Source organism: Salmo trutta, chromosome 19, assembly GCF_901001165.1.
Source record: "Salmo trutta chromosome 19, fSalTru1.1, whole genome shotgun sequence".
NCBI classification, from domain to species: Eukaryota; Metazoa; Chordata; class Actinopteri; order Salmoniformes; family Salmonidae; genus Salmo; species Salmo trutta.
Window position 1 is genome coordinate 35,314,420 of NC_042975.1, and position 21,987 is coordinate 35,336,406.

General features: G+C 44.4%; 1 protein-coding gene across 1 annotated transcript in view; it reads left to right on the plus strand.

The window, feature by feature from the left end:
- Positions 1-21,987, plus strand: part of LOC115154444 (neurite extension and migration factor) — a 35,427-nt gene that overhangs the window by 11,006 nt on the left and 2,434 nt on the right. The window contains exons 2-3 of the mRNA XM_029700660.1: positions 16,238-16,359; positions 17,961-21,951. Of these exons, the coding sequence (XP_029556520.1) occupies positions 16,284-16,359; positions 17,961-21,951 (4,067 nt within the window). The 5' untranslated portion in view covers positions 16,238-16,283. The remainder of the gene's footprint in view (positions 1-16,237; positions 16,360-17,960; positions 21,952-21,987) is intronic.

Consider the following 21,987-nt stretch of genomic DNA (forward strand, 5'->3'; position numbering starts at 1 on the left):
TGTTGTTTGTGTATGCTGGAGGTGTTATTGACTGTAATAAGGAAGAGCTTCTTGTTTACTGCAGAACCTCCTCTTATCATGGGTATATAGTCCTTCCCAGTTCCCACCTGAAGGAACAGGGAGAAAACATGTTCTATTCTCAGGTCTCCAGTTCTAACCAGGACATCTTCCTATATGGGCTGTATTGTGCAATCGGCATGCAACCCCTCTGCTTCTCTGTTCTAAAGCCCCCCTTTCTGTCACACTCCCCCCACCCTCCTTACCCACCCCACTCTGTTTGAGATGTGGCCTGTGTGTGTAAGTGGAGGGGGTTGTATGGGTGCAGAGAGAGGAGAGGCTGAATCACAATTAGCTCGAGTTTTCGCCTCTTAATACAGCAGCACAAATGGGCCAAAGAGGCTTGGACTACAAAAGACGCCAGAGACAGGAAAAACAGGACCAGAAAATGTCACATTCTGTGGATTCGCTAGTTGAACATATTTGTTATTTACAACAAAAAACGAAATAAATGTAGCACCCTTGGATTGCTCCATATGTTCTCTCTATATATTATTGTCTAAAAGGCAGAAATAATAGATGCTATGATTCAAGCCCTGGTCTGTCTCGGTGACTCCACTTGGAAACATTGAGAGAAATCCAGAATCATGAGTCATGCCTCAAACTGTAGCCATTATAATTGCTTATTGAACCAGATGAGAGCCGAGGCTTTACAGCCAAGTTAAATGCAGTATGTTACTTATGTCACCTTTGCTTCATTATGTTTTATGGAGAAAAATGAATGGCTGAAAACAAAATAATTTTGTTTACAAGGTTGTTGTTGCTATGATCTCCGGCCCCTCTTGTTGGGTTCTCTCAAGGACTACATCACATTGACATTATTCTGACTCTGTTTTTAGTTCCAGATTCCACACGTTGTTCAGCATAAATCCTTTCTCTATACTTGTAAATAACTCACATAAGAGGTTGAGTCACGTGGGCGGCAGATAGCCTAGCAGTTAAGAGCTTTGGGCCAGTAACCGAAAGGTTGCTGGTTCAAGTCCCCGAGCTAGCAAGGTGGGGGGGGAAAACTGCCATTCTGCCCTTGAGCAAGGCAATTAACCCCCATCAACAACTGCTCCCCGGGTGCTGATGACCTTGATAAAGGCAGCCCCCTGCACCTCTCTGATCCACAGGGGTTGGGTTACATGCGGAAGGACATTTCGGTTGAATGCAGTCAGTTGTGCAACTGACTAGGTTTCTCCTGTATTTATTTTATTTTCATTTTATTTAACCTTTAATTTAACTAGTATTGCAGGGCTTGGTCTCTGACTGTCACTTGGAATAGTGTAATAGCAATTCATAGCTATTACACTCTTTCCTACACACTATCACTATTGATATCAGAATAAGAATGGTATGATGAAATGATAGTAGTAATAATAATAATAATAATGAAATGATCGTTACAAATTTCAATATTTTAACGTGTTGGCCAATCCATCCAATTCATCACTGCACATGCTCCTATGCTTTTAGCCAACCCTACGTTATCTAGGTCATTTGGATTGCTTTGTCTTGTGTTCATTCTCCTAAAGTGAGATAAATGTGGACCACCATGCAGGTAGTTTCAAGCTGAGTTGCTGAGATGTTTTCAGATGTGGTCCCTCTCTTTTGTTCCCTATGACTGTGCTCTGTTCTGGACTAGTCGGCCATGTGGAGTTCCCGATCTGTCACTTAGGGTCCCATATGCAGTCAGTCTGCCACAGCAGTTCTTGCCAGACATGAGGAACGTTTTGAATAGATGCAATGCTGTCTGGTCATACAGGGGGATGGGTAGTTGAAATAGCCATATACAGATATGGGATCTTAATTTGATCAGTTTTGTCGTAGGTGTAAAAGGTTACAGTAGGCTATTGTTTGCGTGAGATCTAATGAGAGAAAGAGAACTGCAAGTTTTCATTGAATTTATGGAAATCTATAAGCGCAGGAAAATTATTTGCTGCAACAGATACTATATCTGTACATGAGCTATTCCTGGAGCTAGAATTGAGACTAAAATACCTACCGTATTGGGATGACCATCATCATCTTGGAGTATAACTTGAATGAGTTTGAGTAATTTATTTCAACATATCTCAAAATACTATACATTTATAAAATGATTATCTGCGATATTTAACGATTGATGGGGTGTTGAAAGTACAAAAGTGACCCATTGTCTTGTTTTGAAGTTTTTTTAAACAGAGGGAAACTGGTATATTGGATTAACTGAAATGCATATATTTGATTTTGTTTGTAAATGTATGCCTGGTGCTGTTTTCCTTCCGTAAGTCAGTGGGTGAATTGACAGTTGAGGGTGGATGCAGTTAACTGCACTGTTAAGACCTTCTCATTTATTTTTTTGTGTTGCTTTGTTTCTGCTGGGTAGGCAATTGGCAAGCTTTCCAAGTCTAGTGCACCATGCTTGGAGGGGCGGGGGTGTCTATTGGAGAGCCAAGTCTTTACTTCCAGCAAAAGATAGAGGGCAAAATATAGTCTGTCGGGATTTAAATTTGCTTCAATTGTCACCAAATCATATCGACTAGCCTACATCCCATTTCCAAGCAACCTTTGTTTCTCGGCTTGCTTTTCTGACATCTCGCAGGATATTTCATCCAGTATTCATTTGAGGGCTCTTAAATGATTTCATGTCTCAGAATTAGCTCTACAATTCTATGAAGTTTGAATCCACCGAATCTCTCGGTTTGAGTCAGTTGCAGCGTTGGTATTTCCCCAGGAGAATACACAATCACAAGTGTAATTGGATATTTTTCAGAACCGTTGAAGAACGGTGCAGATGCAAAGTTTGGTAACAGAATGACGGCACAAACAGTCATTCTGTTACCAAATTTTGCATCTTCACTGTTCTTCAAGTAAATGTGTTTTTGTAAAATGTTTAGTGGAAATTGTTAAAAGTAGTCCTTGTGCATAGAGTTCAATGGTTTGTTTAACTTTGCAATCATAGCTTTTTGTTTGGTATACATTTTAAAGTGAACAATCTTAGTCTCAGTATCACTCTTACTGTGGAATTACCCTAATACATGATGTCAAACCGTGCATACAGTAGCTAGCAGACAGAGAAAGTACACTACATGACCAAAAGTATGTGGGCACCTACTCATCAAGCATCTCATTCCAAAATCATGGGCATTAATATGGAGTTGGTCCCCCCTTTGCTGCTATAACAGCCTCCACTCTTTTGGGAAGGCTTTCCACTAGATGTTGGAACATTGCTGCGGGGACTTGCTTCCATTCAGCCACGAGCATTAGTGAGGTCGGGCACTGATGTTGGACGATTAAGCCTGGCTCGCAGTCGGCATTCCAATTCATCCCAAAGGTATTCCATGGAGTTGAGGTCAGGGCTCTGTTCAGGCCAGTCAAGTTCTTCCACACCGATCTTGACAAACCATTTCTGTATGGACCAAGCTTTGTGCACGGGGCATTGTCATGCTGAAACAGGAAAGGGCCTTCCCCAAACTGTTGCCACAAAATTGGAAGCACAGAATCGTCTAGAATGTCATTGTATGCTGTAGCGTTAAGATTTCTCTTCACTGGACCTAAAGGGCCTAGCTGGAATCATGAAAACAGTCCCAGACCATTATTCCTCCTCCACCAAACAGTTTTAAAAAATGTATTCTTTTACTTCTTTTTCTCCCAAATTTCATGGTATCCAAGTGGTAGTTAAAGTCTTGTTTCATATGGACTCGGGAGAGGCGAAGGTCGAGAGTGTCCTCCGACAACACGACCCAACCAAGCCGCACTGCTTTTTGACACAATGCCCACTTAACCCGGAAGCCAGCCACACCAATGTATCAGAGGAAACACTGTACACCTGGCGACCGTGTCAGCGTGCATGTGCCCGGGCCGCCACAGGAGTCGCTAGAGTGCGATGGGACAAGGACATCCCAGCCGGCCAAACCCTCCCCTTGGCTGGACAACACTGGGCCAATTGTGCGCTGCCCCATGGGTATCCCGGTCACGGCCGGCTGCGACAGAGCCTGGACTTGAACCAGGATCTCTAGTGGTACAGCTAGCAACTGCGATGCAGTGCCTCTGACCACTGCCCCCTTGGCCCCCTCCACCAAACTTTACAGTTGGCACTATGCATTCGGGCAGGTAGCATTCTCCTGGCATCCGCCAAACCCAGATTCTTCCGTCGGAATGGCAGATGGTGAAGCGTGATTCATCACTCCAGAGAACGTGTTTTCACTGTTCCAGAGTCAAATGGCGGCAAGCTTTACACCACTCCAGCCAACGCTTGGCATTGCGCATGGTGATCTTAGGCTGCTCGGCCATGGAAACTCATTTCATGATGCTTCTGACGAACAGTTCTCGTGCTGACGTTGCTTCCAGAGGCAGTTTGGAACCCGGTAGTGAGTGTTGCAACTGAGGACAGACGATTTTTACACGCTACGCGCTTCATTCTGTGAGCTTGTATGGCCTACCACTTCGTGGCTGAGCCGTTGTTTCTCCTAGACATATCCACTTCACAATAACAGCACTTACAGTTGACCGGGGCAGCTCTAGCAGGGCAGAAATTTGACAAACTGACTTGTTGGAAAGGTGGTATCCTATGACAGTGCATTGTTGAAAGTCACTGAGCTCTTCAGGAAGGCCATTCATGTGTGTTTCATGTGTGGCTGTGTGTTTTTGATTTTATGTCAGCAACGGGTGTGGTTGAAATATATAGTGTATGTTCACTAACCCTGCGTTCATAGCCAAGTGGGAAGGTGGTATTTACCACATACAATGCATTTAAAAAAAATATTATACAAAAAAGAAAATCCACTTCAATGCTCCTCCAACTGTTAATTACTAGTGGGAAACTTGTCTATCATCCCTGAACTCCGACTTCTTCCACATGCTGACCTCTGATGTCACTTACTGAGAAATTACCTCGATAACAGAATTTTTGGCAGTTAAATGCAACAACAAAACATTACATTAGTTTTTTAACACTATAATTTGTTTGCAAAGCATGATAGCTGTACTTTTAGTTTATGGTTGACGCAGCTTGGCCATTGTTATTCACAAGAAGCATTGCCTGATGTGAACCATGCCTCTAACAAAAGAGATCTCAGAAGACCCAAGATGAATAATTGTTAACTTGCATAAAGCTGGAAAGGGTTACAAAAGTATGTCTAAAAGCCTTGATGTTCATCAGTCCACGGTAAGACAAATTGTCTATAAATGGAGAAAGTTCAGCACTGTTGCTACTCTCCCTAGGAGTGGCCGTCCTGCAAAGATGACTGCAAGAGCACAGTGCAGAATGTTCAATCAGGTTAAGAAGAATCTTAAGAGTGTCAGCTAAAGACTTAAATAAATCTCTGGAACATGCTAACATCTCTGTTGATGAGTCTACTATACGTAAAACACTAAACGAGAATGGTGTTCATGTGAGGACAACACAGAAGAAGCCACTGCTGTCAAAAAAAAACATTGCTGCACGTTTGAAGTTAGCAAAAGAGCATCTGGATGTTCCACAGCACTACTGGCAAAATATTCTGTGGACAGATGAAACTAAAGTTGAGTTGTTTGGAAGGAACACACAACACTATGTGTGGAGAAAAAAGGCACAGCACACCAACATCAAAACCTCATCCCAACCCTAAAGTTTGGTGAAGGGAGCATCATGCCTTGAAGCTGCTTTGCTGCCTCGGGGCCTGGACAGCTTGCTATCATCGACGGAAAAATGTATTCCCAAGTTTATCAAGACATTTTGCAGGAGAATGTAAGGCTATCTGTCCGCCAATTGAAGCTCAACAGAAGTTGGGTGATGCAACAGGACAATGACCCACAGCACAGAAGTAAATCAACAACAGAATGGCTTCAACAGAAGTAAATACGCCTTCTGGAGTGGCCCATTCAGAGTCCTGACCACAACCCGATTGAGAAGCTGTGGCATGACCTCAAGAGAGCAATTCACACCAGACATCCCAAGAATATTGCTGAACTGAAACAGTTTTGTAAAGAGGAGTGGTCCAAAATTCCTCCTGACCGTTGTGCAGGTCTGATCCGCAACTACAGAAAATGTTTGGTTGAGGTTATTGCTGCCAAAGGAGGGTCAAATCAAATCAAATGTATTTATATAGCCCTTCTTACATCAGCTGATATCTCAAAGTGCTGTACAGAAACCCAACCTAAAACCCCAAACAGCAAGCAATGCAGGTGTAGAAGCACGGTGGCTAGGAAAAACTCCCTAGAAAGGCCAAAACCTAGGAAGAAACCTAGAGAGGAACCAGGCTATGAGGGGTGGCAAGTCCTCTTCTGGCTGTGCCGGGTGGAGATTATAACAGCACATGGCCAAGATGTTCAAATGTTCATAAATGACCAGCATGGTCAAATAATAATAATCATAGTAGTTGTCGAGGGTGCAACAAGTCAGTAACACAAGAGTAAGTGTCAGTTGGCTTTTTCATAGCCGATCTTTGAGAGTATCTCTACCGCTCCTGCTGTCTCTAGAGAGTTGAAAACAGCAGGTCTGGAACAGGTAGCACGTCCGGTGAACAGGTCAGGGTTCCAGCAGGTCTGGGACAGCAGGTCTGGGACAGGTAGCACATCCGGTGAACAGGTCAGGGTTCCATAGCTGCAGGCAGAACAGTTGGAACTGGAGCAGCAACACGGCCAGGTGAACTGGGGACAGCAAGGAGTCATCAAGCCAGGTAGTCCTGAGGCATGGTCCTAGGGCTCAGGTCCTCCGAGAGAAAGAGAGAAAGAAAGAAAGAGAGAGAGAGAATTAGAGAGAGCATATTTAAATTCACACAGGACACCGGAAAAGACAAGAGAAATACCCCAGATGTGACAGACTGACCCTAGCCCCCCGACACATAAACTACTGCAGCATAAATACTGGAGGCTGAGACAGGAGGGGTCAGGAGACACTGTGGCCCCATCCGATTAAACCCCCGGACAGGGCCAAACAGGTAGGATATAACCCCACCCACTTTGCCAAAGCACAGCCCCCACACCACTGGAGGGATATCTCCAACCACCAACATACAAGGCCGAGTATAGCCCACAAAGATCTCCGCCACGGCACAACCCAAGGGGGGGCGCCAACCCAGACAGGAAGACCACGTCAGTGACTCAACCCACTCAAGTGACGCACCCCTCCCAGGGACGGCATGGAAGAACACCAGTAAGCCAGTGACTCAGCCCCTGATCTGTTGTCAACCAGTTATTAAAACCAAGGGTTCACATACTTTTCCCACCCTGCACTATGAATGTTTACACGGTGTGTTCAATAAAAACATGAAAATGTATAATTGTTTGTGTGTTATAGGTTTAAGCAGACTGTGTTTGTCTATTGTTGTGACTTAGATGAAGATCAAATGTTATGACCAATTTATGCAGAAGTCCAGGTAATTCTGAAGGGTTCGCAAACTTTTTCTTGCCACTGTATTATCTGACTACTGTTCCTTAGTAATTAAGACAAATTGGAAGGGCAATGATTATCATTTTAAATGTATTTTTGTTGGGTATTGGACACTTTTATTGAGACACTTTGGAAATCAGAAGCAGATACAGGTAGGTGGATTTAACCACAGTCTCCAGTGGGGCATTGTATTTCTGACTTGAGTGTTACCACTACACCACAGCTCTGCACAGGCAATGATTATTCTGAACACTGGAAATTCTTTCTCTGTAAAATATGTATCACAATCATCTGTTGTCAGCTCTTATATTGAGAGGCTGGTGTTTCAGGTTTCAGGATATGACAGCTAGAAAACAATGGTTGTGTCCAAGTGTTTCAAGTCAGCAAAATGAGGGATCAAGGGGGTCATACTAAATGGTTATAAAGTAGCTGATGTTTTGTGTTCGTAGTACTCAAGTGTATTCAGCCAGGGAAGTCTTGTTCGGCCTGTATGTGGGTGGTGCTCCCTCCTCTCCAGCTCTCTGTGGAGTTTTGTTCTATTCTGTTTTATTTTTTCTTGTGTTTATGCCTTGGTAGTGGAATCACTCGGGAAGCCTTTCATATCCCCACTCTGCGCTGCCCTGGCGGCTGTCAGTGTAATAGTATGTGAGATGGATTATGGGGTTATTTCCCTGCAGTGAAAAAACGATTGTTGCATCAGTCAGTCAGTCAGCGCCTTCCCAGACTGGCCTCTTAGTACACTGGAGTTAAGCTTTGTCAGGATGCCCTCCTGCACCAGAATTATGAATCACTTCTACCTCCCACCTACAGCTATACGTGCTATACAGTGTACAAACTCACTCTCACAGACAAATGTGTAGGCCCTATATACAGGTAGTACTCTATGTGGGACTGTCAATTTGAGTCTGCGCGAGTAATCCATCCATCATGCAAAATTGATTACATGAATCAGGATATGATGCAAGAAGGAAAACCGCCAGATATGGTCATCTGTATGCTCAAAGTAATGTTCTTGGTAGGGGTAACGGTTCCGTAACCACAGATGCTTGGAGACGGGAAGCAAGTACAGGGTGCGGATTTAATAATAAATAGACATGAAACTAAACAAGAACAGCGTCTGGACAAGCGAAACAAAACAACATCAATGCAGACACAGGAATGAAACTGAGGAAGTGACAGATCTAGGGGAGGCAATCAATGACGTGATGGAGTCCAGGTGAGTCCCATGAAGTGCTGGTGCGCGTAACGATGGTGACAGGTGTGCATAATGATGAGCAGCCTGGTGACCTCGAGTGCCAGAGAGGGGGAGCGGGGACAGACGTGACAGTACCCCCTTCTAGGGACGCCACCTGGCGTCCTACCTGGGCGAGCCTGACGGGCCAGCCAAGGCGCGGGAACCCGACGAGCCGGCTGAGGCATGACGTGGGAGCCTACCAAGCCAACTTAGGCTTGTGAGCCTGAAGAGCCAGCTGAGGCATCCCTGGTTGCTTCGGCAACGGCACCTGGACCCGACGTCACCAAAAAATTTATAATAACTCCCTGATGCTTCCAATTGTGGTGTCTGCATTCTGTAAAGGTTCCGTAACCACAGAAGCTGGGACACGGGAAGCAAGTACAGGGTGTGGATTTAATAATAAATAGACATGAAACTAAACAAGAACAGCGTCTGGACAAGAGAAACAAAACAACATCAATGCAGACATGGGAATGAAACTGAGGAAGTGACAGATATAGGGGAGGCAATCAATGACATGATGGAGTCCAGGTGAGTCCGATGAAGCGCTGGTGTGCGTAACAATGATGACAGGTGTGCGTAATGATGAGCAGCCTGGTGACCTCGAGCGCCAGAGAGGGGGAGCGGGAGCAGATGTGACAGGTAGGGGTAATACTAATAAATAACTCATAAAATTCATAAAACATAATTTCATCCTCAGTACCTCCAGTTTCAGTTCCTCCTCTTCATCACTGCAGGTTTTCCACCTCTGCAACCTACCTCTTTACTCTGTATTTACTCCTTTCTTCTAAGCCGCTTGTGGCTAGTCAAAATAAAGTGCTATTATGGGTTTACGGATTAGAGCTTCTCTTATCAGGATTTATATTAGCTGCTTTGATATGAAATACAGCAGCTCCCCATTGGCCTTGATACCCCTCTTGATATGTATGGAAGGTTTGATTATTACAGGTTCTTAAAAGTCTTCACTCCTGTTTGCTGTTTACTGTAAATGTTTTTTCCCTTTATCATGAAATCTGCTGTCTATCTGAAGGGTGAAACCTTTTCTCTGTTCATTACAGAAATTAGACTAATACATCAGTAAGATACGCTAATGTTGCTATGAATTAAAACGCTAAACTAATGAAACAGCTTCTAAATTCAAGTCATGAACAACGATGGTAACAATTAATGAAAAAATAGATACGGTTACATATCTGGATATTATTTTTGGGATATATCATATCTTGCCATTTTGACAATATCTCAATATTATCTTTGCGCTGGTTGGCTGTACCTGCACCAACAATCCAGTATTTTTCCTTCATTGCTTATTCTCCAGATTATTTTTAAATAGGGAGCACATTTTTTCCCAGCAGTTTTATTTCTATGGTTGTGTCACGGATCCCTCTGGAACTTTCATTGCGCACACCTGGCCCCTATTCCCACTGATTGTATTTGTATATATGTGCCCTTTGGTTCCCATGGTGCTGTCGATTATTGTTACAATATCCGTTGGTGCGTGTGAGTACCTGTGCTGTGTGTTTTGGCTTTCGTGCCATTGTGAATTGCGCAGGTGATTACGGGTCTCGTCCCGTTGGTTAATCATCGTGTGCGTGTTATTTATTCGAGGTACTTGTTTTAGCTTTCTACTAGAGGTCGACCGATTAATCGGAATGGCCGATTAATTAGGGTATTTTTGGACGCCGATTTGGCCGATTTTATTATTATAATTTATTTTTTTCTATATAATTTTTTTTGTTGATATTTATTTAACTATGCAAGTCAGTTAAGAACACATTCTTATTTTCAATGACGGCCTAGGAACGGTGGGTTAACTGCCTTGGGGGCAGAATGACAGATTTTTACCTTGTCAGCTCGGGAATTCAATCTTGCAACCTTATGGTTAACTAGTCTAACGCTCTAACCACCTGCTTTACATTGCACTCCACGAGGAGCCTGCCTGTTACGCGAATGCAGTAAGAAGCCAAGGTAAGTTGCTAGCTAGCATTAAACTTATCTTATAACAAACAATCAATCAATCATAATCACTAGTTAACTACACATGGTTGATGATATTACTAGTTTATCTAGCCTGTCCTGCGTTGCATATAATCGCTTAGGTACACGTTGCTCCAACCATAAACATCAATGCCTTTCTTAAAATCAATACACAAGTATATATTTTTAAACCTGCATATTTAGTTAATATTGCCTGCTAACATGAATTTCTTTTAACTGGGGAAAATGTGTCACTTCTCTTGCAAACAGAGTCAGGGTATATGCAGCAGTTTGGGCCGCCTGGCTCGTTGCGAACTGTGAAGACTATTTCTTCCTAACACAAAGACAGCCGACTTCGCCAAACGGGGGATGATTTAACAAAAGCGCATTTGCGAAAAAAGCACAATCGTTGCACGACTGTACCTAACCATAAACATCAATGCCTTTCTTAAAATCAATACACAGAAGGATATATTTTTAAACCTGCATATTTAGCTAAAAGAAATCCAGGTTAGCAGGCAATATTAACCACGTGAAATTGTGTCATTTTGCGTTCATTGCAGTCAGGGTATATGCAACAGTTTGGGCCGCCTGGCTCGTTGCGAACTAATTTGCCAGAATTTACGTAATTATGACATAACATTGAAGGTTGTGCAATGTAACAGGAATATTTAGACTTAGGGATGCCACCCGTTAGATAAAATACGGAACGGATCCGTATTTCACTGAAAGGAAAAACGTTTTGTTTTCGAGATGATAGTTTCCGGATTCGACCATATTAATGACCAAAGGCTCGTATTTCTGTGTGTTATTATGTTATAATTAAGTCTATGATTTGATAGAGCAGTCTGACTGAGCGATGGTAGGCACCAGCAGGCTCGTAAGCATTCATTCAAACAGCACTTTTGTGCGTTTTGCCAGCAGCTCTTCGCTGTGCTTCAAGCATTGCACTGTTTATGACTTCAAGCCTATCAACTACCAAGATTAGGCTGGTGTAACTGATGTGAAATGGCTAGCTAGTTAGCGGGTGCGCACTAATAGCGTTTCAAACGTCACTCGCTCTGAGACTTGGAGTAGTTGTTCCCCTTGCTCTGCATGGGTAACGCTGCTTCGAGGGTGGCTGTTGTCGATGTGTTCCTGGTTCGAGCCCAGGTAGGAGCGAGGAGAGGGACGGAAGCTATACTGTTACACTGGCACTACTAAAGTGCCTATAAGAACATCCAATAGTCCAAGGTATATGAAATACAAATCGTATAGAGAGAAATAGTCCTATAATTCCTATAATAACTACAACCTAAAACTTCTTACCTGGGAATATTGAAGACCACCAGCTTTCATAGGAACCACCAGCTTTCATATGTTCTCATGTTCTGAGCAAGGAACTTAAACGTTAGCTTTCTTACATGGCACATATTGCACTTTTACTTTCTTCTCCAACACTTTGTTTTTGCATTATTTAAACCAAATTGAACATGTTTCATTATTTATTTGAGGCTAAATTGATTTTATTGATGTATTATATTAAGTTAAAATAAGTGTTCATTCAGTATTGTTTTAATTATCATTATTTCAAATAAATCAATAAAAAAATTGTCCGATTAATCGGTACCGGCTTTGTTTGGTCCTCCAATAATCGGTATCGGCGTTGAAAAATCATAATCGGTCGAACTCTACTTTCTACCCTGCGTTTTGTTACGTGTTTGTTTGGTCTTCGTCCACGTGCCTTTACGCGGCACGCCGTAATTTGGGCTTAATAAAAAAAATAAAAATTACGCATTCCTGCGTCTGTCTCCCGCTCCTTCATGCCAACGTGATAGAATAATCGACCATTAAGGGAGACAGTGGGAATGGCCCAGCCGACGATGTCCGACGTCGCCGCAACAAGTCCGTCCGACGACGCCACTTCAGCAGCCACAACCGGTCCGTCCGACGCCACTGCTACTGGTCTGCTGCATCGGGTCCTGATCGACCCGCACTGCGTTCCTGTGATTGTCCGCGAGGCCGGTGTCGTGTGCTGCTGGTGAGGTGCGTCAGGAAGGGGGTGTTGTCACGGATCCTTCCGGAACTTTCATTATGCACACCTGTCCCCTGTTCCCACTGATTAGTACTTGTATAACTGTGCCCTTTGGTTTCCATTGGGCTGTCGATTATTGTTACAATGTCCGTTGGTTCGTGTGAGTACCTGTGCTGTGTGTTTTTGCTTTCGTGCCATTGTGGATTGTACAGATGATTACGGGTCTCATCCTGTGTGTTAATCATTGTGCGCTTGTGTTATTTATTCGAGGTACTCCTCGCTCTTTTCAACCCTGTGTGTTGTATACATGTTTGTATACATGTTTGTTTGGTCTTCGTGCCCTTGCACGGCGTGCCGTAATTTGGGTGTAATAAAAAACCCTATTACGCATTCCTGCGCCTTTCTCCCGAATCATTCATACCGACGTGACAGACTGATCAAAACTCGTTTGCAGCAGACATATGGTGAGCAATATGTTTGAAACATCGAATCATAATAAAATCACAGTATCGAATCACAATACATACTGTAGAATCATGAGAATCACAATACATACTGTAGAATCATGAGAATCACAATACATACTGTAGAATCATGAGAATCGCAGTACATATCGTATCGGCAACTAAGTATCGCGATAATATCGTATGGTGAGGTCCCTGGCATTTCCCAGCCCAAGTATGCATCCATTATTAGTTAGGTGCCTACAGCCCCTCACACACTTACTCTACTGTATGTGGCCTCAAGTAAATTAAACCAATAAGCAACATTTCAGATGTGTTTTTATTCCCTTGCTCAGCAGCTAAGAACACACTGTTTTTCCAAATTTTGCTCAATATGGCTTCAAACAAAGGAATGAGTGCATGCAGAGTGCAGTATGATGTAATATAGTCAAATATACAGTAACTATGCAGTGGTTGACGTAGTGCTCTGTAGGATTTTGAAAGTTGAATTATTGAAGACTTATCATTTTCTATAACATCATCATACCTCTGCAATGGTGTACTGCTATGCCCTACTACAAACCCATACTGTAGTGTTTCATTATTTTAAGTGAAACTGGTCAATCATACGTTATGTTTGCTATGCTGTAGCCCAGCACCACCATTTGGCTGATTTCTGGTTCATATAAAATTGTGATTTCAGGGTTTCTCTGGGAATTCAGTTGTTCCTCCTGAGAAGAAAGACTCAGTGTCACATATACTCCCATTTAGAGCCCTGATTGCAGCAGATGGATCAGGTGATGTGGACTGAAAGTGAATCTCCTGCATTAGCAGTGATCCCTTCTGTTTAATCACCTCAGAGCCTCTGGGCCAGTGGCCCGCACTCTGAGCAGAGAGAGAGCTCTGATAACCTGGGCCTCTTAGAAATAACATCATTTCATTTCATATGATGGGATGTGTTTTCCTTTTCTCTGCATACAAAAATGGAAAAAAATAAATTGAATGTGCCTCACAAGGGTCTGATAACCACAGATGCTACCCCATGCCAGTAATGGATTCAAGTCTGGCAGTTATACTTTCACGCATTTGTCATCTTGGGCCCGCCAGGTGTTGTTTTTAGTTGTAAAAAGATGCTGAGCATCTCCCACTGAATAATTTTTCATGTCTCTGCAAACTCTCTCCCTATACTACTATGTTTCCAATGGTCCCTCTCTATGCAGTGCTGAGATTAGACAATTCTAATGTTAAGATTTTCAAACTGCTTACATTTACATCATTTACATTTAAGTCATTTAGCAGACGCTCTTATCCAGAGCAACTTACAGTAGTGAATGCATACATTTCATACAACTTCATACATTTCATTTCTGTGCTGGCCCCCCGTGGGAATCGAACCCACAACCCTGGCGTTGCAAACACCATGCTCTACCAACTGAGCTACAGGGAATCACCAATGACTCATACTGACTAGAGTCTTCCCAGTAAGATTAGTGCACAGTGGTAGACACAGACCCATGGCCAGGTTATCACATAGACCCATGGCCAGGTTATCACACAGACCCATGGCCAGGTTATCACACAGACCCATGGCCAGGTTATCACACAGACCCATGGCCAGGTTATCACATAGACCCATGGCCAGGTTATCACACAGACCCATGGCCAGGTTATCACATAGACCCATGGCCAGGTTATCACATAGACCCATGGCCAGGTTATCACACAGACCCATGGTCAGGTTATCACACAGACCCATGGCCAGGTTATCACATAGACCCATGGCCAGGTTATCACACAGACCCATGGCCAGGTTATCACATAGACCCATGGCCAGGTTATCACACAGACCCATGGCCAGGTTATCACATAGACCCATGGCCAGGTTATCACACAGACCCATGGCCAGGTTATCACACAGACCCATGGCCAGGTTATCACACAGACCCATGGCCAGGTTATCACACAGACCCATGGCCAGGTTATCACACAGACCCATGGTCAGGTTATCACATAGACCCATGGCCAGGTTATCACACAGACCCATGGCCAGGTTATCACATAGACTCATGGTCAGGTTATCACATAGACCCATGGCCAGGTTATCACACAGACCCATGGCCAGGTTATCACATAGACCCATGGCCAGGTTATCACATAGACCCATGGCCAGGTTATCACACAGACCCATGGCCAGGTTATCACACAGACCCATGGCCAGGTTATCACATAGACCCATGGCCAGGTTATCACACAGACCCATGGCCAGGTTATCACATAGACTCATGGTCAGGTTATTACATAGACCCATGGCCAGGTTAAAACAGAGAGAGAACCAAGGCCAGGTTAACACAGACAGAGGCCCAGGTTAATTACACAGAGAACCAGGCCAGGTTAACAGTATCGTTCTAGCTGGCAGTGAGTCAGCACTGCGCTGGCAGAGAGTCTTGTTTCATGCGGCTCACAAACCTTTGTCGCAAATTGCCTCCAGGAGAAACAACATGGCTTAATAATGTGTTAAATTGGACATGATCGTTGGACATAGGGCTAATTTTATGCAACCTCTTATTGCTTCTTCTCCGTCTCCATTAATCTGGCCATTTGTTTTTTCTCCCTGGCTGCAAGAAAGGGATAGTGGGAGGAGGACGGGGTGTTTGAGAGCTAGGAAAATATAATATGGAACAGAAATCAAAATTTTTTGGGGCATGATTTTATACAATTGTTACTTCTGACATTTGCTTAGAACAATTCTCATTCAGCAAGCATGTTATTGAGGAGTTTTGAGACTTGAGAAACACTTAAAGCGATCAACAAAAGGCCAGGAGGATGTGCCTGCAATTTGCATGCAGACTGAGGCTCAGGTGTTTAAAAGCCTACTAGATACAGTATAAGGCAGTCTCCTATAATGGTGCCCAAAACAATATCCCTTGGTAGCCCATAGATGGGGACATATATTTGACAGGAACAAAGAGTAGAATCTTGGGCTAAAGGTAGAAATATAGCATCCCGAATATTCCCTAGCCTCTTTTGAAGCCCCAGAAAGAGTAGCCGCTGCTCATGCAGAAAGGCGAGAGTCAACAAAGATTTGCATGGCAGTATATATTATTATGATGACATAATACACCTTTTCCTTTGGTCAGCACCAGTGTTTTCATGTGTCTTGTGTTTTTCCTCCGCAGGTTGGATAGTGGTAATAATGTAAGAGACAAGAACCACGCTAAATTGATGGATGTTTTTCAAGAACCCAACTTTGCTGTGCTGGCTTCAAACCTGGAACAGATCAACAAAGCGGATGAGAATGGTAAAGACATGTGTATGTTGCTTTGCTAGAAACACATTAGGCCTACTTGAATAAAAAACAACAACGAATGGACACACCAAGATCTAATTCTTCTCCACAGGTGTAGCTATATTGTATCATATTGTACTGTATGTTATAGCATTTTACAATGTGTTTTTATGAAGGAACAGAGGGAATGCTGCTACATTATCACGGAACATTATGTCACAATCAAGGCACGGAGTTCTTATATGGAACAAGATGCTACAGTACGCATTGTTTTCACCTCCTCCGCTATTTAGCTTGGCTGTGACCTTCACAAAGCTGAAAGGAGAGAAGCCTCAGCCTTGATATTTAGTGACCTTAACCTTTGCTACCTGTTTTAATGCTCAGAGACGGTCTAATGAATGTGTGGAATGTTTTCGTCCGTTTTTTTAATTCTGAAAGTACTTATCATCCTTTCCCACGACACTCCAATCCTTAACGACCCTGAATGTAAAAGGGTAAAGACCAATCACACAGAGGAGGGGAAAGGTTATTACTTCTATCATTCCTTCCATTCATCCTGTAAATACATCAACATAAAGATGTTCAATCAGAGTAATAGAAAATATTATTTAAGATTGAAAAAATAGGCTAATGATTTCTATATTTCCACAAAATTTGTCCCATGATTACTTTCTATTATGGCTTTTATTCTCATTGCATTCTTATCACAAATTATAGAGCACAAGAAACACAATGATGGTGATTAATGATGAGCATTTCATTTTTCTCAAGAAAAAGCTGAATTCCCCTTTTCAGCTTGAATTAGCTCTAATATGCCTCGTCTTTGTACAAAATTATTACTTTGTGCAGCCTGTTTGAAAAAAAACATGACCTGTGCATTTTACCAACTGTAAGAGAGGCTAGGAACATACACTGAGTGTACAAAACATTATGAACACCTGCTCTTTCCAATGACTGACCAGATGAATCCAGGGGAAAACTCTGATCTCTTATTGATGTCACTTGTTAAATCCACTTCAATCATTGTAGATGAAGGGGAGGAGACAGGTTAAAGAAGGAGTTTTAAGCCTTGAGACAAGTGAGACATGGATTGTGTATGTGTGCCATTGAGTGTGAATAGGCAAGACAAAATATTTAAGTGCCTTTGACAGGGGTATGGTTGTAGATGCCAGGTGTGCCGTTTTGAGTCAAGAACTGTAACACTGCTGGGTTTTTCACGCTCAACAGTTTCCTGTGTGTATCAAGAATGGTCCACCACCCGTAGGACATCCAGCCAACTTGACACAACTGTTGGAAGCATTGGAGTCAACATGGGCCAGCGACCCTGTGGAACACTTTCGACACCTTGTAGAACCCATGCCTCGATGAATTGAGGCTGTTCTGATGGCAAAAGGGGGTGCAACTCAATGTTAGGAAGGTGTTCCTAATGTTTTGTACACTGTGTACATTGAGCTGAAAAGGAAAAATAATTAAAGAAAGGAAATAGTATAGTATATTAAAATGTCATCTTATATAGGAAATACAGTATGTTAAAGTACTCTCACATTGTCCATCAGTGAGTTCACAAGGGAATTAGTTGATATCTGATACTATCTCTTTGTTCCGCTCTACAGAATCACACAACCAGGACAGTTCTTTGAAGCCAGACAGTCCCGGCACCCCTCCTAAAGCCAATCCACCAAAAGGAGGCCCTGAGAGTGAGAGGACCTCATTGAGCCCATCCTCACCTCTCAGCCCAACAGAGACCCCTGAGCCCAGCACCACTACTGCTGATGACTCCTCCACCCACACCATCTCCCTCACCTCCTCCTGCTCCACCAAGTTGGTGAGTCACTGGGCTCTTCCAGAGGACTGTAGTGACAAGGCTGCCTTCACCATGATGGAGACAGGGAGTGTCTCGGCCCTGTCTGGGGGGGACTGCCTTATGCCACAGAGCCGCACCTGCCTGGGCTGCTTCATCGAGAGCAAGGACGCTACAGAGCCTGAGCCAGGGCTGGGCCTGGGCCGGGACTACGACCCTTGTCCTGTCTCCTGTCCTGACATGGCCATGCAGTGCATGAGTTCTGGTATCCGCTACGGGGATCAGCTGCTCTCAGACCAACTCCTCAGCTACCCAGAGCACAAGGTCAGGGCGGTGGAGAAGACAGATGAGGAGAAGTCAGCGGAGGACAGTGACTTGGAGGATGCCACGTCAAAGAGTATCTACGAAGGCCTGCTCCTGGACAAGTGCAACGGTGAGGAGGCTCTGCTGGCTAACTCCAGCCAGGACTGGGGCTGCTTTGAGTCCTTTATCAGCGAGAGTAAGATCGAGCTGCTGGACCTCTGCTCTAAGAACGAGCTCTCTGTCAACCTCTTCTCAGAAGAGGACGTAGACAACTACATGTTTGATGATGAGGACTCCACCCTGGGCAGCGACGTGTGCTCGCTGAAGATACGCTATGAGTCCTTCCAGGACAACGTCCGAGAGAAGACCAACACCATTCAGGAGGAAACCCAGTTCAACTTCTTCCCGAGTGTCGTCGCCAAAAAGGAGGGAGAGGGAGCAGTGAAGAAGGAAGCTGAAGTGCCGCAGGTGAATGGAGAGAAGGTCGAAGTCTGGGTGGCTGGAGAAAAGGTTGACAAAAACAACAGCAGCAGCTCTGCTGAAGTGATGCCGAATGTCAGTCCAGAGAGCAGCTACCTGTTTGATTTCAACAACTCTACAGAGGACTCTGGAGAGTACAGCGATGACAGCTCCTGTACTGGATCCTCCCTTGACACCTGCCAGACCAAACGGAAATACTGCTTCCTCTCCAGGGAGAACTCCAGCTCTTCTAGTCAGCTGAGCTATGGGCTGAGGTCCAAGAGGAAAGTCAGATACAGCGACGACTATCTGTATGACGTGGATTCTATCGAGAGTGAGAGGAACACGGAGAAAAAAGAGAAGCAGCCGATGGGTCCAAAAAAAGAGGAGGATGACGACTGGTGTCCAAAGAAGAGGAGAAAATCCTCACGAAAAGAGCCTCCAGTGATAATCAAATACATCATCATAAACCGATTTAAAGGGGAGAAGCACATGTTAGTAAAGCTTGGAAAAATTGACACATCAGAGACAACAGTAAGCTTAAGTAAGGACTTAGTTCATAAGTACCAGAGAATGGCCCCTCTGAAAGACTACTGGCAAAAGAGGCGCCAGGAAATGCAGGAGCAGCGCAGGCTGGCTGCTGGTGATAAAAACAGATTTCCGAATGGCTGCAGGCGTTCCCTTAATTCTAGCCTGACAAAACGAAAATACAGGATTGCAAATAGAGTCCGGATTCAAAGAATTCACACTGTAGAGCTCTCGCCAAACCACGCCGATCACAAGCAAGAGGTGCGAGCAGCTGAGGATCAGGCTGCCTGTACAGATATGGCATCAATAACAACAACAACCTCCGACTGTGCTGCTAGATTAGACCAAGGAAGTGTGACAGGAAAAAGCAGATCGCTAGAGAGGGAGGGGAAAAGACTTGGAAATAAGATTTTGAAAATAAGGAAATTTAAAAGCGAGGCCAGACTGAAGTCGAAAAAAATGACAGAGGCTCAGCAGGAGGATGGTAAAACTGTGGTACACCTACAAGAGGTTGGCCCACTATCCCCAAGTCAGCACCCTGACATAGTTTACTCTAAAGCAGGCAGCCCCCAGCTTTGTGATGACTCCACTGTCAGTGTCGACCCCACTGAAAAGTCTACTTTTACACCAGCCCCTTGCTCCTCTTCCAGCACAATGACCCATCCTGTAAATGTGAATAGTGGTCTACCTGTCATCCCCGGAGGCTACCTACAAACATTACTAGATGCCTCTGACTCATCCAGTAACACTGGACTGTCATATTACTCCCAGCAGCAGCAGCAGCAGAATCCCCGACAACAGTTTCCCCATGGGCTCTACCAGGAGGAGAATCCATTCACTAACCTACAGCTGGCCCAGAGCTGTGTTCTATCTCCTCCCTCAGAGTCCGAGCTCCAACAATCCCCCTCTAACTCCAATCAGATGGAGCCAAACTTCACTCACATATCATGGCAGTCTGGAGGTGAACAGCTACCATTTACATCTGACATTCCACCTGAATCTGCTGGCTTTTCCAACACCATGCCTTTGCCATTGACAAACAACTTGCCGTTGTCAGGATATAGTCAAGTCAATGTAGATGGCAACAGACTGCTGAATGATAAGGCACATTTACCTGAAGAGCCACCAGGACCAGACTCAACCCTACAGGCCAGCCGGTCAGCTGAAGAGGAGCAGGTGCAGTTCCATAGAGTCACTCTAAACACAGATAACAGTAGGCTGGCCAGCTATGACTCTATGGGTTCACTGTCTGCCTCCTCTAGCAACTACAGCACTATGAGTCACAAGTCCTGTGAGAAGGAGAGTGAAGAGGATGTGAACGAGAACTTCTTGGCCCACTGTAGTCCCAAACTGGTGATCCAGCAAAGTACTGATGAAATCACTCCCCTTAGGGAGTCCACAGACCTACTGGACATCTCCAACTTCACCCCCGATAAGTTCAGGCACTCGTCGTTGTCAGAGATGTCGCCACCCGACACACCAAATCTCTCCCCACAGGTGATGGGTCCAGAAATGAGGGAAAGCCTAGGAAAGGCCAGGGAGTTTCAAGGAGAGACAGGAGACATGACTCTCTCAACTACACCTGATGGGACTAAGTGGGACTGTAATGTCCTGCCACAACAAAATCATGATGGCAGAGCGATAAACAATCATCAGTTCCAGTTCCATACTTTCAATGACAATGATGGCACAGGGTTAGGTGATAAGATTGACGGCATGGACGTCTTTGATGAGCAGGCTGAATCTATTGGGGGCCGAACTAAAGGTCCCAAGTCAAAAAGGAAAGCAACCAGTAAACCGAAAACCAAGACTCCAAGGGCCCCCAAGACAGAGAAGAACAAAGCCCCTAGACAGAATTCTCGTTCATCCAAAAAGCTAAAAGCCCTGCTTGATGCAAAGGCAAAGGCAAAGGCGAAAGGTGAAGAAAGTGAAGGTCTTGCTGGACTGTCAGAAGACTGGCCTTTACTGGTGGAGCACGGTGGGGGCTGGGCAGATGGCGGCAACAACAACAGTGCTGTGGATGACGACCAGCGAGAGTTTGAGGAACCCTCCAACATCCTGTCCAACATAGTCTCTGGGATGGCAGAGGTCGAGAGGTTTATGAAGGTGTCCATCGAGCCACTGTGGGACCCCATGTCTGGACTCTGTCAGCCTCCAGAGGCCAACAGCCTTAAAACTAAGACACTCAAAATCCTGGCGGGAACAACAGCTGACGTCAGGAAAAAGGGTGGTTATGCCACCTCCCCTGGGGCAGGAAGGGGCAGGAAGGCAACTGGCAGGGGAGCCAAAAACCAATCCAAGTTCATTCCTTCAAACCCCTTCTTCCCCCCTCTCACTCTAGACTGCAACATGTTCAACAAGTCCAGCCTCGGTATACCTGGCATCTGTGGGCCCGCACACAAAAAAATGTACCGTCACAAAACCAGTGCAAAATTTGCTGGAGACGAAAACAATACAGGGAAGCGGGACTCGAGCAAGAACGTAGCTCTGATGGCCTCTTATGAGAAACTGAGGTAATATTTTGTAACAGTGGCTGCAAAATACGTCCC